The 18214-nt window shown below is 35.4% G+C and overlaps 1 protein-coding gene across 1 annotated transcript in view; it reads right to left on the bottom strand.

Moving 5' to 3' along the window:
* Positions 1-17162, bottom strand: part of LOC119836377 — an 86036-nt gene extending 68874 nt beyond the window's left edge. Inside the window, exons 1-8 of the mRNA XM_038361682.1 lie at positions 17143-17162; positions 16153-16237; positions 15309-15410; positions 14553-14591; positions 14250-14308; positions 13481-13663; positions 12921-12979; positions 12387-12415 (exon numbers count right to left, since the gene is read on the bottom strand). Of these exons, the coding sequence (XP_038217610.1) occupies positions 12387-12415; positions 12921-12979; positions 13481-13663; positions 14250-14308; positions 14553-14591; positions 15309-15410; positions 16153-16237; positions 17143-17162 (576 nt within the window). The remainder of the gene's footprint in view (positions 1-12386; positions 12416-12920; positions 12980-13480; positions 13664-14249; positions 14309-14552; positions 14592-15308; positions 15411-16152; positions 16238-17142) is intronic.
* Positions 17163-18214: the final 1052 nt, after the last annotated feature.

Raw genomic sequence — 18214 nt, 5'->3', positions numbered from 1 at the left:
ATCGCATTATAAAATTCGATGCAGACCCTTTCATACTATAATATGTAAAACAAACACGATAGTTCTCTATAAATTATTATAACACATGATATATACTTATAAATCTTCCTATTCAATCACGCTATCTATTAAAAAGAACCCATCAGTTTCCATTGCGTTTTATCAAAGATCCACACAGACGGCGGAATGTGACGTCGTTAAATAATACGTAGTAAAAAAAAACATCTAAATTCGTTGCGTTATTTCAAAGTCTAAGCATACAGACGAAAAAGTGGCGAAAAACGTCTTTGTTTTATGCTGTGTTGTGAAAAAAACCATCCATATCAGTTGCGTTATTTCAAAGATCTAAGCATACAAACGCAGAGACTTCGGAAAGAAAGAAAGTAAGAAAGAAAGAAAGAAAAAACATTCATTTGGCGACATGAAACACAAAAACACAGATGAAATAAAAAGAATAATAAAATAAACAACTAAAACAAAAGTAAATAATATTAGAAAAGAGAAAAAAAAAGTACCACAATAGCGTGTCCCACAGTACCGCCAAAAAGGATCTAGTTCAGCTTGGAAAGCGACTTTGTTTCATACTATATAGCGATATTATTATAGCTACATTGTCAATTAATAAATAACATATCGCTAATATACGAGGAAGTACGATTCGAGTATGAATTGAGGAAACTTCGCAAATGTAAGGGAAACGATTAAATACAATGACGCGATTAACTGGTGTTTGTTAAAGCGACGCGTGCGGGTTCATTTGCCCCGTGGCCCTTTGTACGTTATGCTATGTTATGCCTCTTTTTTTTTTTATGTCATAGTGAGTAGCTGAGCTGGTGGTTCGCCTGATGGTAAGCGATCACCACCGCCCATAAACATTCGCAAAGGTAGTACCTCTGTGAATGCGCTGCCCGCTTTTATGGGGTAAGGGAAAAGGAAAGGATTAACGACTGGAAAGAAGGAATGGACTAGGACGGGTGAGGAAAAGGAAACGGGCCTCCGTCATGCCGTCACTGTATACATGATATATATATAAAAATGAAACCCGCTTTCCTTGGTCACGGCATCACGCGTGAATGGCTGCACCGATTTCACTAATTCTTTTTTTGTTGTATTTCTTATTATTAGGTGTAGGTTCTTACGGAAAAAATATTAAGAAAATCTCTCAGAAATATTGAAAAATGTACATTTAATATTACGGGACACAATATTAAGAAAATCTCTCAGAAATATTGAAAAATGTACATTTACTTTTGCATATTTGACAAAAACGCGAGTAACAAATGTCAATGTCATTCACAGCCATAGATTATATGGCTAAGGCGGTACGAAGTTCGCCGGGCCAGCTAGTGATATATAGATTTACTAGCTGTGCCTGCAACTTTGTTTCATCAAAAAGGTTTCACTCAAACTTGCATCCCTTATTCGCGCCCTTTAGAGGTGGAAATTTTAAGAAGAATTCGTATATATTTAACACTGAGTCATCAATGTTTGTCAAAATTCACTAAAATCGGTTCAACGGTTTAAAATTTTCATACAAATTTTCCTCCTTTTAAAACTCATCAGGGCTTGATTTTTTAAAGACATAGTAGCCTGTGTCTTATTCCGATGTATAAATCATCTTATTGAAAAGTTTCATTAAAATCCAATCAGTAGGTTTTACAAACATCCATCCATACATACTAACAAACATTTCACGTTTATAATATTTTTTCGCATACGTTTAATAAAAGGGCTTGTGTTTTAAACAAGCAAATAAAACTTCCCCTTAACATCGCCCAAATTAAGCAGTCATTATTAACATGTGACGTATATCCCGAAATAAAATCGCCCGTCCCTTTCCGTCACAATCAATTAGAAAGAGAGTGCACACGCTCGCGTAACATACGCCATTAAATCACTCGCGCTCTCGCTCGATCGGCGTACGCGCGAAAGAGATAGCTGCGCCGAATTACGATCAGCCCTTTCGTTAATTTCAAAACGATAAATTATTAGTGAGTTACAATTACGATTTAATTGTAAATGTAATGGAATAAATAGTTTTTCATTGTTATTTCTACAGATTTGTTTGTGTTCCATTGTTTTCGCTGCTAATTCGGTATTAAAACAAAAAAATAAGGTGTGTGTGCGATTCACACACGATAGATGTGAAACTTCAGTAAATCGACAAAAGAATGACATGAATATATAATATAAAATAGTATGCATATTTCTGTCTCATTCTTTTTCGGCTGCATTCTACACATTTTTGTATAGGTGTATCTTTTAATTTTTTTTTTATAGCATTGAAATGCTTTATAAATGAGAAATTTTAAAAGAATATATCTTACCTGTCGTTTTTGACGTGACAACGTCTTAAATTAGGTTGCGGCTCGGAGTCACTCATGAAAAAGTGTAACGTCCGGTAACGTTACGATGAGTCACCGAACTATGATCGGTCCGTCGCGCGCGCAGCACTAGAGAATTAGGCGCATTGAATCGGCGCGTGCTTGTGTCTCTGTCTCTGTCTTTCTCGAGCGTTCTTGGCATTGGAAAAAAAGACGTTGTCACGTAAAATCTTCGCCCGTAAAACCGACTTTACAGGCAACCATTTTTTTTCCGTTGAATCACAACGATTCTAAAGAAGTTTCACTTCAAAAACGAGTAATTAAGATCCGTAGACCATAGAGGAACATAACTAGACCTTAATCACTGGTTTTCTTGAGCGTGCAAGTCCAGCTCTGATAGTAATTGTGCCAGCTTGTGAGGAAGGCACCACACCCCCACAGACTGGCGTGAAATAGTAGCATGCTACTATTTTACTTACTGTTTCATTCGGTGAGTGCCTGACCAGAGACTTTTTCTTTTTTCCCATCATATCATTCTCTTTCTCCCTTATCTCTTCCCCCTTAAAAGCCGGCAGCACATCCGCATAGGCACTAACTCTGCTCTGTTCATGGGCGGTGGTGATCGCTTACCATCAGGCGAAGCACCAGCTCAGCTGCCCGCTGTGACATAAAACAACCGTCGTTTACGTTATACTAGTTGTAACCCGCGGCGTCACTCGCATGGCACCTGGGTAGAAAGTAGCCTATGTGCTTATCCAGACTATAATCTATCTCTAAGCTAAGCTATAAATTATTAGATTAAATAAGATTGAACGATTTCTTTCGTTACGTAAACTCCGTATTATAAATGGGATAATTTACTTGATTCAAAAATATGAGCGTGTTTTTAGATTTATAATCTCATATTAAGAAATTTGAATTTATTTTAAAATTCCTTTAAAAAAATTAAAACCAGTTTGCTATGGGTTTATTTTTTTTAACATTTTAATTAAATAAAAGTCATTTCCTAAACTTGGACAAAAACAGCGAATAATCAACGTACAAACATACAAAAACCAGCCACACAATGTACAACATCACCTGGCATTAGCGTTCCGTAGCGGAGATAGTTGCCATGGCAACCAAATGAGCCAACCAGTTACCGAGTATATTTGTAGAACTATTTGGCGGGTATTTTACAATCTTTAAAAATCATAAACTCTGTTGAACAGCAATTTTTTATTAGTTTATAATGTTATAGTGTGGGGGCTTGCGAATTTTTTTGTAAAGGGATTTTTGTTTTTTGCTAATTTGCCTTGTACGCTTGTTATTCCTGCTCTTTATTTAGCTATTTAAATAAAAATATCTTTATGCATACAAGCTTGACATATTTTCATGAAATCTGGTTTAACTGATAGTTCAACTAAGCACATAACAGGTGGCATTGTATCATTAATTTACTGAAATCGTTATCCCATTAATGATTTAAATTTGTTTTATATACACATGTTTCATTTAATATAAGCTTTCTTTTATAAAGAAAACAAACACAAAGTATTAAAGGAACACTTTTAATCACGATAATTAATAATCTTTGGAATGTTAGAGCCTTTTATTGTAAGAAAACTAAACAGAAATGAGACAATTCAAAGGGACATTTCACATAATACGGCTCTGAGATACATTGTTGTTGAGTTAAATCTATGCACAGAATCATATGTCACAGTAACAATTTTTAAATATTTAATCACTACATAGTATAAAACAAAGTCGCCGTTCACCGTCTGTCTATACATATTGTAAGATATTTTAAATTAAGCAACACATTTTGATGGTGTTTTTAATAGATAAGAGTGATGCAAGAGGGTTTATATGCAAAATATCATCTGTTAAACTACTCCGAATTTAATGCGTGCATTTATATATAATTATTAACTGAATTTTTAAAATATTTCTTTAAATTGTTTTCTTTTGGAAAACAATAAAAAAGCAACAACATGGATGAAATCTATTTCTTCAATCAAAGTCATTCCTTTCAATTTATTCATTAATGCTTATCTATAAAAACTACCAGACAACTCTTTCTTTTTTCCTTCTCACTATATTTAACCAATGACACACTCATAACCAAACTAAAGTGTCTTAATTACACAAATAACTACGTATTAGTGAAATTTCTGCAATTCACCAATAACAAACACACAAAAAAAACTAATCTATCCACTTTACAATAACTCAAGGCAAACCCCGCCACCGTCAATACGAAACCACCCCACAACACAACCATTACGCATATTCCAATATACTTTAAAAATAAAAAGGATATAAAAAGTAATAAATAACAACGACCAGCTCTCAGAGTATAATAGCAGATTGTAGCAGCGAATGCAACTTGAACTTGAATGCGGCTTTTTGCATCCCTTTGTTATAGTCTGTGGTCTGTCTCTGTGTGTGTGTGTGTTTTTTATTATCTACACTAATATTATAAGGAGGAAACGTTTGTATTTTCGTATGTTTGTGACGTTTTTACGTAAAAACCGCTGGCACGATTTCAAAAATTCTTTCACCATTAAAAAAGCTGCAACTTATTATATGTACCACGGGCGAATCCGGGGCGAACAGCTAGTCGAGTAATATATATCTAATAAAACAAAGAAATTGGTCCCTTTGTGAGAATTTGAAATAGTTTTAGTTTATTGTTAAAAATAAGTATCTCTTTTACGGTACGCTTTACTAAGAACACTATGACACTAAGAGATCTAGGTTCTGTCATAGCATTTATTAAAGTCTAGATGTGACTATAATCTAGATCATAAGATTACCAATCTATCAATATACAACAGAAATATATTTAATTAATTTGTGAAATTAGATAGAAACAAAAAAAATGATAAATAACCACCTTTAGCTTAGTAATGCACGAAAACACATAAAAATATATTTAAACTAGTATTCATCCGCGGCTTCGCACGCATTAAATTTGAAGCAGTTTAATTGATTTTATTATACATATAAGCTTTCCTCTTAAATCACTCTATCTATTAAAAAAACCCATCAAAATCCGTTGCATAATTTTAAATATTTAACCATACATAGGGACAGAGACAGACCGAGACGGCGACTTATATATTATATACTTACATTACGTTTTATACGATGTTGAAAGCGGGCAACACAGTACAGAATCTAAAAACCTACCATCCACTCACTACCATCCAGTGTCATACCAATCCCAATCACCACCATCTGCCACCATCAACCATCATCAATAACCAGCAATCGGCTCGCAGCCGCCACGCTCCATCAGACGCAATTAAAATATTAAAAACGCACAAAAGCTGGCTAAAACCCCCCCAGCACACAACAATGGACGCCGGCGGCCAGCCTAGATTAAAACTTAGGCTCACTAGACGGTGAAACATAACTACGATAGCCGACGGAACGGCAACAGCTAGGCGTTTAGCTTTTTATGCAAACACTAGGTATCTGTAATTTATACTTTGTATTCTTAGCATTTGATCGAGTTGCATTTTAGATTAAAATGAAAAAATGAAGATAGGGTATCGTTAACAGACGAAGGTCTTGGTAATCTAAATAAAATAAATGTAATGTTAAATTTTAAAGTTAATAAAAATGGAGGTAGTTAATTAAATGTGAATTACATTACATACACTGGGTATCTGCCTTATATTTTACTCGCTGCGCCCCGCGGTTTCACCTGCTTAAGTCCGTATCCCGTTGGAATATCGTGATAAAAAGTTGCCAATATGTTATTCCAGTTGTCCAGCTGTCTACGTACCAAATTTCATTGCAATCGGTTCAGTAGTTTTTGCGTGAAAGAGCAAGAAACACACACACATCCTTAGATACTTTCGCATTTATAATATTACTAGGGTTTGAAGGATTTCAAGAAAACATAGACGAAATTGATGTATTATATTTTACGGTTTAAAAATGCGATTAATAAAAACATTATTGTTGTGATTTAATAAACTAATATTATAAATGCAAAAGCGAGTTTCTTTGTTCGTTTATCTTTCTATAACGACGCAACAAAGCTATTGTAAGGCATGATTTTTGTGTCTAGATATAGTTAGGTGGCTAAAGAGAAACTTAGGTTTAATTATTTGACTACGCGGGCGAAGTCGCGGGCTGAAAGCTGGTTTACGATATTATCAGCTAATTCGACGTTTATTATTGCAGCATTTTTTTTATTTTTATAATATTTTTTTATTTATTATTTACTAGCATACCCGGCCACTCATTGCTGTGGCTGAGGAATAATTAAAAATATTAAGATTATAAATTATTGGGATAATTAATCGAAATAAGAACTATCCCATATCCTTAAATTGGACCAAATTACACATAAAATGCCAAATTTCATCAAAATCTGTTGAGTTTGTGAAGAGTTCATTGGAAACATACATCATAACACTGGATTTTTTAATTCTAAGATTGATGCTTTATTGCTCTGGAAAAATTACAAACTGAGGCTTATCCTAGTTGACATTATCACAAATGAAACACATTAATTTACCTAGTATAATACTTAGATTATTTTATTATATATATTACTAGCGGTCCGCCCCGGCTTCGCCCGTGGTACATATATAGCCTTCCTCAATAAATGGGCTATCTAACACTGAAAAAATATTTTTTCAAATCGGACCAGCAATTCCTGAGATTAGTGCGTTCAAACAAACAGGCAAACTTTAAAATATTAGAATAGATTTTATTTATACAGTTTAAAACTAAAAACCAGTCGAATAAACAATCTTTCTCTTTTTTTAGAGTCGGTTGAAAAACCTTGAGTCGTTCGCTACGAGACTTACACAAACTGCATTCAATAAAAAAACTATTACATAAACAGACACTTGGCATTAAAGAAACGCCTCGCCTCAAAACTAGACGATCATAAGCTAGTATATCCATCTTGCTTCCCTCGCATTATTGTATCGCCTCGGTAATCCCCTGGACATACGTTTAAGACCTATAAATCTGGCATTAGTTTTTATAGAAAAAGTTACAGCGCGACTGTCACTTGTTAAGAAATATGGCGCGAAACGTGACAGCTCACGGGCGAGCTACGTTCCGTAGTTCATTTTAAGATAATTTTATTGAAAAAACAAAAATTAAAATGTCATTTCGATAAATAATTATGCCATAAACAATTATTATTAATTCAATATTAATACTGGTTGCATGTAATCTAGCAACGATTGGTGTCTTTAACTCGAACGCTAACATTTCTTTATTCAATACGACTTCTTATAGAAGCAGTTTTGAAACTACATAACACAGTTTTATCATTGACCACCGGTTCGGAAGGCAGTTTGTGCAGAGAAGAGCAGGCGAGAAACTCTATCTTATCTTTAAATTGAATAGTTATTTATTTTCTGGTGCCTTAATTTATTTAGCTATATGGTTAGGTTTAGTGTTTGATTTAATAGGCGAAATTGAATTTTGAATACTGTTTGACTTTTAAACGACCGAGGATTTATCATAAATGTTTATTTTATTTATTTTAAACAAATTAAGAAAATGTTTTTATCACATACTTTTAGTTTTTAGTAATTGTGACATTAATTCATAATATAATTGATTGTATAATGGAGTTTGTGTAGAAATGAAGTACAAAACACAAATATCCACTATAGTTTATTCACTACTAAAGATTTGAACACTTTTACAATGATTACATTCCTATATTGCGAAATCTTTAGACTATTACAATAAGTTAACAAAGAACCTCAACGAAACTCTTAACGAACTCTTAACTACTCATTAACTTCATAACGACTATCTTACAAAAACGCGGCCGATGACAAATTTAATGCTGCCGCGCTCCCATTGGCCGAGCGCGGACCAACGCGGCCATCGTATAGAATTATGATCGCGTTAACCTCTCTTTGAAATTTACCGCCGCTCGGGTGCGTTCCGTTACAATTGATATTTTTCCTTGATTTTTTTTGATAATTTCGATTATAGTGATTCAATTACATTGTTATGATGTGATGTTATTGTTTAATTAGAAGCACATTAGATTATTTTTACACATGAGACACTTTGTTATGTTTGTAACAAGCACTATGCGTGTGGGCATCGAGCACGCTTCGGCACGAATTGGGCAGCATCGGGGAAAGCTTGCACCGGGGAAGTACCACATCCTCACAGACCGTCTTAAGTAGTAGCATGATACTATGTTTCGTACGGCGAGCAGGGGAGCCGAAATCCCGTACGCATTCATTTTTTCTCCCTCCCCAGTCCCTTCCTTTATTCCTCTATCCACTTATCCTTATCCTTTACGCCTTAGAAGCAAGCTCCGGCCCTACCTCTGCTCCGTTCACGGGCGGTGGTGATCGTTTATCATCAGGCGAACCACCAGCTCAGTTGCCCGCTATGACATACAAAAAGCTGTTGCTCGCAACATGCCGTCAGGAGCTACAAATTGTTGCTTCAACGTTGTTGCTGAACAAATGCTTACCTAAAGATGGTGAAGGCATCTTCTGGGTCCTGTTCCTGCAACAAGGGAACCCCAAGAAAGAGTTGTACACCCACAAATCACACGGCCCACGGGGAAGCGAGGTAAGACACAAAATGATTTACGCGCCACGGACGCGAAGGGGTGATTATTTTATATTAACGTTTTGTACGTTAACGCAATTGGATTTTTTGCCCTCGATTTTATTTGCGATTCTGTTCAGTTTGTTTGTCTGTGAAATGAGTAAAGTGATATGTTTAATGTTACTGTTTATCTATTATGGTTTGGCGGCAAAACGGTTGAAGTTATTTTGAAGAATTTTTGATAGAACGATGGATGGCATGTGGCCCCTTAAGGCGTAAGAATCTTGTTACGGATAAATTTTCAATGGAAATATGTTTTTGTGATAAGATAAGTGTGATTATAATTTATCCCTACATTTTTTAAGATATGAAATGAATATAATTTTCCTTTACTTAAAGACTGATCGTCTTTTTCAAAATTGGTTAAAATTCACCAAAAAAACAACACCCCGTATAACCTTAAGGCGTCCAACCAATTGACTTATACACCACTTCTAAATATATTAATATTTATGGCCCGTGAGAGGGTTGTACACTAACCTCACATATAATAAACCCTATTTCAATAACCATAAGGTACAAATTTCAAACAACGTCCCTCACCTTATAAATATCATTTATAAAATAATGTATAGGGTTTTTGCATTTAAGGACTCTGTGTCTTTTGAGGACGATATATTATCTGTGGCTCAAATCGCGATTGATTTTAAGCCCGATTTATTTGCTGGCTGTACCTTGTATGTGAAATGTTTTTTTAATAGGTCTGTCTTGTTTTGCGGGGAATAAGTGGCCGATTTGACGGGTTTAAATTGTGATTTATTACGCATTTGTGATATGGTTTTAAATTGAAAAACAAAACGCGTCTATTAGAAATTAAAAACTTTTTAACGGATTTTAAACGCGATTTATTCATTATATTATTAACCCGACGTTTCGAACACTTTACAGCGAGCGTGGTCACGGGGAGACTCTGTTTAACAGTTCAATATCCGATTCGAAGTCTAATGAATAAATCGCATTTAATAAAAATTATTACGCATTTAAAATCCGTTGAAAAGTTTTTAATTTCTAAATGTGTAATACTAATGTATAATACTCGCGCAAACACAAGAAAAAACGAAAACCCGTCTTAATAAAAAAAGAGATAAAAATACTGATATAGCGGCCATCTTGAATTCACGTGGCATCGGGGTAAATATTTCCCAAAAAAAAAAAATTCCCACAAGTACATTATGTACCTTATTATTCTCTTTCTTTTTTTAACATTTTATGAATTAAATTTAATTATATATTACGAACCGACTTGGGTGATAGGATACTTTTTATGCCGATTATATGATCCCTTGGGATAAAACAGGAATCTTGATATCCGGGCGGAGCCGGGGCGAGCGTCTAGTTCTAATAAAATGCGTAACAGCCTTCAAAATGTCGGAATTAAATCAAATCTCAATGAGACCACATAGCAGACACTAGCTTGCACATAAAAAAAAAACATCATCATAATCGTTTTATCCCATAAAATGTTATGAGATAACAAACACAATAAAACTACAGTCCAATTGGTAACCTCTTATTTTGAATTCTTTTGAAGGCGTAAAATCTTCACTTTATGTCATAAATAAAAATAGAAACAATTAAAAATATATATATGCCATAATTATCGCACTGTTCATTTCATTTTTTTTTTCTTTCTTTTTGACAATTGCAGTTATAAAAAAAAAACATCACCACTGCATCCCCCATAATCCATCACAGAGAATAGCCCCGTGGCAAACAATATGAACGTCTTTTCTATGGCCGGTAGCGTCGGCAGAAAAAATGAAAATCGACGAATGAATTATGCGACTTTATTGTTTGTGGGTTTTCAATTGATAAATATAATTAAATGTATGGAATTTTCAGCGGATTATATAAAAAAAATGATACGTTTTTATGTATAATCTGTTATATTTTGGCAAATATAATATACCCTAATGAAATATCATTTAAGCGTCTCTTGTCATTCAAAAGTATACATAAATTAATAGCTGCTTTTTACTAAACAATCTCCTCAGTGCTTATAAAATCTGTCCGTATGTTTGGATAGTTCCATCTGAATTTAGAAAACGAATAAATAATTTTTCATGGTTCAATTACATATCAAGATGTGGTCAAATTGAATGATACTTCTCATAAGTAATTAAAAAAATAAAAAAAAATCATATGACAAAAATCCTTTTTTTGCCAACCCTACAGTCCAGCAGTACCCTCTATTTTGATCTGCGGTATTCCGCGAGACAACCCTGCGTAAAGATTTCCCCGTACTACGCAAACTCGATACGAAAGCGCTAAATAAAAACAAATTTATTGCTCACAGTGACGTTGCCTCGCGTTTAAATTGTGGTTACCCATCCACAAACTGACCGCGGCTAACTTTGCTTAACTCACATATCGCTTACACTATGTCCACCTTGCCTTGACAATGATGTTAAGTATTGCGAAAGACCATAATTCAAAATATAAAATCTACGAATTTAATAAGATGACCACCGAAATTGCGATCACCCATCTTTTCTCTGACTACAGCTTAGGTTGCTTACCTATCATATAAAGTGCATCTATTACTATAATTATTATTGCATACATTTGATTTATCAAATAAACGCGTCAAGTCTCCAAAGTCCGGTCACCCATCATCCACCCGACCGCGCCTTGTGTTGCTTTACCTCCTAATCGCCTACCACAACACGTTTAAAAACCAATGGTAGGGGCTTTTGATTGATAAAAATATACAACTCACAGCATCAAAGGGATTTCTAAACGGCAAAATATTTTGCATCATCACTTCGATAACTTTGGGCGTCGTGTTCCGTTGTCTGTATGTGCGTAATTTTTTTTTCTATATATGAATTGTTTATCTATATCTTCTAATATATAAAATTCTCGTGTCACAGTTTTCGTTGCCATACTCCTCCGAAACGGCTTGACCGATTTTGATGAAATTTTTTGTGCATATCGAGTAGGTCTGAGAATCGGCCAACATCTATTTTTTATCCCGATATTCCTACGGGATACGGACTTACGCGGGTGAAACCGCGGGGCGCAGCTAGTCTAATATATAAAATTCTCGTGTCACAGTTTTCGTTGCTATACTCCTCCGAAACGGCTTGACCGATTTTGATAAAAAATTTTGTGCTTATCCGGTATCTATGAGAATCGGCCAACATCTATTTTTCATACCCCTAAATGATATAAGTAAGGCAGAACAGCGTTTGCCGGGTGCAGCTAGTATATATATAAATATTTAGTTTCAAAAATAAAAAAGTTTTATATAAAGGAATACATCGTAAGGAACCCGGCATGTCCACGAATCAAATGTTCGACGACATGTGACATCTGCCAACCCGCACTTGGCCAGCGTGGTGGATTATGGCCTGAACCCTCATAGGAGGCCTGTGTCCCAGCAGTGGGAACATGTATAATGGGACGATGACGAAATTTGACATGTAAATAAAATATTATAGTACGTAAACTTACCGAACCCTGCAGTTTCGTATCAGCAAGATCTGAAAAATATTATTATCAAATAACGTCTTAAAGCAGTACTAATTCCAGTATGGTTAAGTGATGGCGCTGACTTATACAAATCTATCTTTTTCCCACAATGGAATTAGTATTAATATTAATATAGCTCTAAGTAGCTACGCAAATCATCCAGTTTTTATGCAACCCTGTTAGGACACAAACGAAGTATGGAAGCAGGAAGGAAATCCTAGCCTACTAATATTATAAATGCGAAAGTTTGTAAGGATGTGTGTGCGTTTGTTGCTCTTTCACGCAAAAACTTCTGAACCGATTGCAATGAAATTTGGTACGTAGACAGCTGGACAACTGGAATAACATATAAGCAACTTTTTATCCCGATATACCTACGGGATACGGACTTACGCGGGTGAAACCGCGGGGCGCAGCTAATATGTTATAGTATAATCGAAAGTATATAGTGTTGTTGGAGATTATTCCTTGTCAAATAGGAATATGAAATAAATCATTAAATAATTATATAATTACCTGATCCCATATATCCAGGGTATTGTGGTAAACTGTTGGACAGCGTGTTCCAGTTATTTCTGAAATAAAATAAATATCATTTTGAAGTGAAACTTTTTTAGAATCGTTGTGATTACAAACCTGATGCAACGGAAAAAACGACGGGTAAAAGACACAAATACAAAAATGTGTAGAATGAAGCCGGCAAAGAATGAGACAGAAATATAAATACTATTTTATATTTTATATATATTTTCATCTCATTCTTTTGTCGATTTACTGAAGTTTCACTTCTATCATGTGTGAATCGCACACACACCTTTTTTCTATTTTTAGTTTAATATCATTAGGGCTGGATGGTACAAAATAAACTCACTCAACTCACTGTCGGCCGTCTGTATATCTGTATGCTTAGATCTTTATACCATGCAGTAACTTATTGTTGTAAACATTTCTAAGTAAGTAAGTTTGACTTTGAGTTTAAGCTGGCACTCAGCACACTAACCACAATTTTTTTACTACTCAATATATGCAGTTTTGTCAAATTTTGGTATTGAGTTTGAGTTTGAGTTCTCACTCACCCGTCGTATCCTTCGTTCAGCTGCCTCTTCCTCAACTGCAGTCCCTTGCCAGCACCATGCTCTGGTCTCGTCTCCAGGACGGGGGCCCGAAACACCATGATAAAGGCCACCGCCACAGACACAGTGAAAAGGACGAGTAGACACGCCACGCACATGTACTCGGAGCCTATTAGCTTCTTAAGTCTGTGGTATGTTAAAAAATTACTATGAACATAATGTGACTGAATTATATACTAGTAATATAAAGCATAAGAGTTTATTTGTTTGAACGCTCTAATATCAGTAACTATTGAACCAGACGAATATCAAATTCATTCTTTTATACTACTAAATTAGCAAAAAATTAATTATATTGTATTGATCTTTTCCTCAAATTTACAGTATAACGTACATGAGCTAGTATTTACATTAAATACTAATTCATCTTTAAGCCTAGACAACTTACTATGTGAGAGTCGAGTACGCTTCGCTATAAATTGGGCCAGCTCGTACCGGGGTAGTACCACACTTCCTCAGAAAACCGGCGTGAAATAACAGCATGCTGTTTTTGTTGAGTGGGGGAGCCGGGGGCCCATTTCCCCTTCCTCACCCTTCCCAGTCTATTCCTTCTTTCTCGTCATTAATCCATTCCCTATACCTTACCCCTTAAAAGCGGGCAGCGCAATCGCAAAGGCACTACCTCTGCGAATGTTCACGGGCGGTGGTAATCGCTTACCATCAGGCGAAACACCAGCTCAGTTGCACGCTATGACATAAAAAAGAAACTCACGCGCAAGACACACACGAGCATGTGTCGTCCGGTTTCCTCTCTGCCTCCTTTTTACCTCTCTGCAAGAATAAAAAAAAATTGGGAAAAATTTGTTCTTCCGCGGCTTGGTTTTATTGAATCTACACAAATAAGTGAAACAAAATATAAAATTGCCGTTTTTTTTTTGTAGTCTTTGGTAGTTTTTTTATATAACGAAATAGCTGGGCCGATATTGATGGGACTTTCACTGGTGATGAAGGATAATTTTATTGAGATGCTCTATTGAAATGTTTAATATTTTTACGAAAAAATATCTTAAATTACCTTAAACCACCAAGCCTCCCTTTTGTCCCCCTGGAATGCCTGAAAATTATTTTTTTATTCACATCGATAGAAATCACACTACCTATCGAATATTAATTCATTTATTGTATAATATTGTATAACAATACATTGGTAGTTTTTCATTTTTCAAATACCCCGAGTAAAAATCCCGAGTGTTTTTTAACGCGTTTGGGCGCTATGCGCGGTCAAACAGACGGAAAAAAACAAGACAAATAACATTTTATTTTTTGCTAATAAGTATAATAATACAGTACAGTATGACACATAACGGCATCTATGATCCAGTGAAAGTCTCATCGAAACTGGTCCTGTTATTCTGACTATGTTTTGACAGACTATCATAAAGAGGGACAGGTAGACAAAAAAGTCAGTCAAGTGCGAGTCGTCCAACTGAGGGTTACTTGTACGGAACCCTAAGTTAAGGAGCAACTGTAAAAAAAAAATTCAAAAAATTCACCCATCCAATTCATGACCGTGCCAACCGTTGCTTAACCTCCAGATTCAAGAGATATGGGATTTATTTTATTACATAGAGATAAATAAATAAGAAGATCAGTGTATAGTGGCTTCGAACTGCCCTGCTACATAAGATATCGTATTCCCATAGCTGCTACGGCCGTAGCCGCACTGTGCTACGCCGTAGCTTCGCGTAGGCTTGACGAATGCAGGTACCATCACGAAAAGATAGAATGAGACGGTCGCATTTCGAATGTGTGAGAGAGACAGAAGATATACCTCGCTTCCTTCTTCATTCTTTTCCTCTCTTACACCCTGGACGGTGATTTTATGTTGTTTTATACGCCTGTATCTATCTGTACTGCTGGAGTCGTAGGACTTCTGCAATATATAATAGCATTGATTTTTTATGCAATAACCGAAATTTAGTAATTTTATTTTCAACCGACTTCAAAAGGATGAAGTTGCGAATTCAACTGTAGCTGTTTTGGGTTTATTATTAGAACCTTGAACTGATTTTGTATGAAAGCTGAAAGCATAATATGAATTTGGTCTAGTTACACTCGAGAAAGGCTCGACCAATTGGGCAAACTTTTATGTTTTTGTTAAGTCACAAGGAAGGTTGTCGTGGTGAGCAAAAAGCCAAACCACCGGTGAAGCCGGGGCGGAGCGCTAGTTAATTATAAATATTTTGAATAAGAAACAATGGATGTTAATGCACCTTGTACTACGTAATGGTGGGAATAGTTTAAATTTACAAACTCCATTTAAATGTTAATTAAATAAGTTTATATGTGGTAGTCCAGCACGCTTCACCACGAATTGGGCCAGCTCGCACCGAGCAAGTACCTAACAGAAAACTGGCGTGAGATAGTAGCATGCTACTGTGTTTCGTTCGGGAAGTGGTGGAGCCGGAAGTCCGCCCTCTTTACCTCCCTTCCCAGTCCATTTCTTTCCATTCGCCAATGCTTTCCTTATCCCTTTCTCCTTAAAAAGCGGGCATCGTATTAGCGCTGCGAATGTTCATAGGCGATGGATTACCATCAGGTGAACCACCAGCTCAGTTGTCTGTTATAAAGTAACCACCAACTAAACAATTCAATAAAATCAGTTAACACTCCACCTGGTCATACTTGGGACGTGATGGAAATACTTTTTTCTTCTTCTCCTTTTGCTTGTCCTTTAATAATGTTATTTTTTCGGGGTCTCTGGAAATAAAACCGTGTTTGTACGTTTTTGCCTGCATTTATTTATTTTTATTTATTTATTCTTTACAGTAAATATTATCGAAAAAGAAATTGTAAAAAAAAGACCATACAGGCACATATGCACTATAAGGCGGCCTTATTGCTCAAGAGCAATCTCTTCCAGGCAACCTTTTTGTAAAGGAATGTTTAACGTGTACGCGATGTAGTGAGCACAACGTATATAAACAAATATAAACATACAAATAATAATAATACACATACTACATAGATAAAAAATATTATATATACATACATAAAATATTACATTCTAAGAATATTGTGAGATCTAAAAGCAGCACATCATAATGATAATAAAATATAATAGTTTAAAAAAACTAAAAACCACGCTTTAACAAAAATCATGTTTTGCAAATTGAAAAATGGAATAATTTTATCAAATTAGTGTATTGTCATCGGTCCTCAATAAATCTACAAAGTTTGAACGAAATCTGGCCGTTTAAAGTGGGTCAAAATCGCGCCCAAAGAAGTCGGTTACAAACAAACAAACATACAAACATACAAACATACAGGTGAAGCTAATAAAAAGCGTGTAAAAAGTGATTTTTAATATGCATATTGAAATGAAAAATAAAGTCTTGAGGTTTATCCGCGTATTAGGATTTCGGAGATTTTTCAGCTTCGCCCGCGCGGCCCTTATAAATTTTCATGGTACAAACCTTCATCCCCTTATCCCTTTGGGGGTAGAATTTGTCAAAATCCTTTCGTAGCGGATGCCTACGTAATTACATCTATCTGCAGGCCAAATTTCAGCCCGATCCGTCCAGTGGTTTGGGCTATGCGTTGATGGATAACTATGTCAGTCAGTCAGTCTGTCACCTTTGAGTTTTATATATACAGATACATACGTGTTCTCCTTTTGCATCATATCTTTGAATATTTTCAAAACAGGGGATTGGGTTTCTTTGTTTTCTTTTGCGCCATGACTGAAAAGAAAAAATTCAAATCATAAAGCGAAGTCCCGTGTGGGGTAGGGGGTAGATGATATACATCTTTTTCTCAACCTTTTGTATCCTGCCAGACCGGGACATTTTTTGCGAGCTCCCACCGGGGACCAAACCCAGGACCCATCGGTTCAGCGCTCACGGTTTAACCACTATACCAAGAGGGCAATCGATCGGTCGGTTTATATTCTTCAAGATAAAGTTTTTTTCTGGCACAATCGTATGATTTACCACACACACTATTATAATTACTATCCTCTTATATTATACACGCGATTTTGTAAGTGTGTGTGGATGAATGTTTGTCACTCTTTCACGCGAGAACAGCTTATCGTACCTATATGAAAATTGGTTCTGAGATAGATTTTAGTCTGGATTAGTACATAGGCTACTTTTTACACGGGTACCACGCGAGTGACACCGCGGGTTACAGATAGTTAATTATAAAAATACCACAATGAGACAAATATCATTATATAAAATTTACACTAATATAGTAAATACCCGTTTCAAAAGCTGTGCGCTATTCAAACACTAATCTTTATTAAATTACACTTAGATCGGATCAGCAGTTCTGACGTGATTGACTTACATGCATCCGCATTTTCGCACGTATAAAATTAGGATCATTATAATAATAGTTTAAAACGAACTATTTACCTCTTTTTGCCCAAGCCCATAATAGATATAACATATTATCAAAAATCTGTCATTTATGATAGACTCTTTTTATATTTGTTTTTATTTATCTATGATTTTCTTTAAAAAGTTATTATAATGTTATCTCTTCTTTCTTCTTCTTTTTAAATAGAAAAACTTAATTGCTGTTTGTTAGTCTCGGTAAAACTCGAGAATGGCTGGTCTGATTTTAATAATCATGGTTTTGATGCATTAATCAGTCCAGGGAAGGTTTAAAAGGTAAGAACATTATGGAGGCAGGGGAAGCCGCGGGCGGGCGCTAGTCTATATATATAAA

Source organism: Zerene cesonia, chromosome 24 (genome assembly GCF_012273895.1).
Source record: "Zerene cesonia ecotype Mississippi chromosome 24, Zerene_cesonia_1.1, whole genome shotgun sequence".
NCBI lineage: Eukaryota > Metazoa > Arthropoda > Insecta > Lepidoptera > Pieridae > Zerene > Zerene cesonia.
The sequence above is the reverse complement of the archived record's forward strand: the minus strand, read 5'-3'. Positions and strand labels throughout refer to the sequence as shown.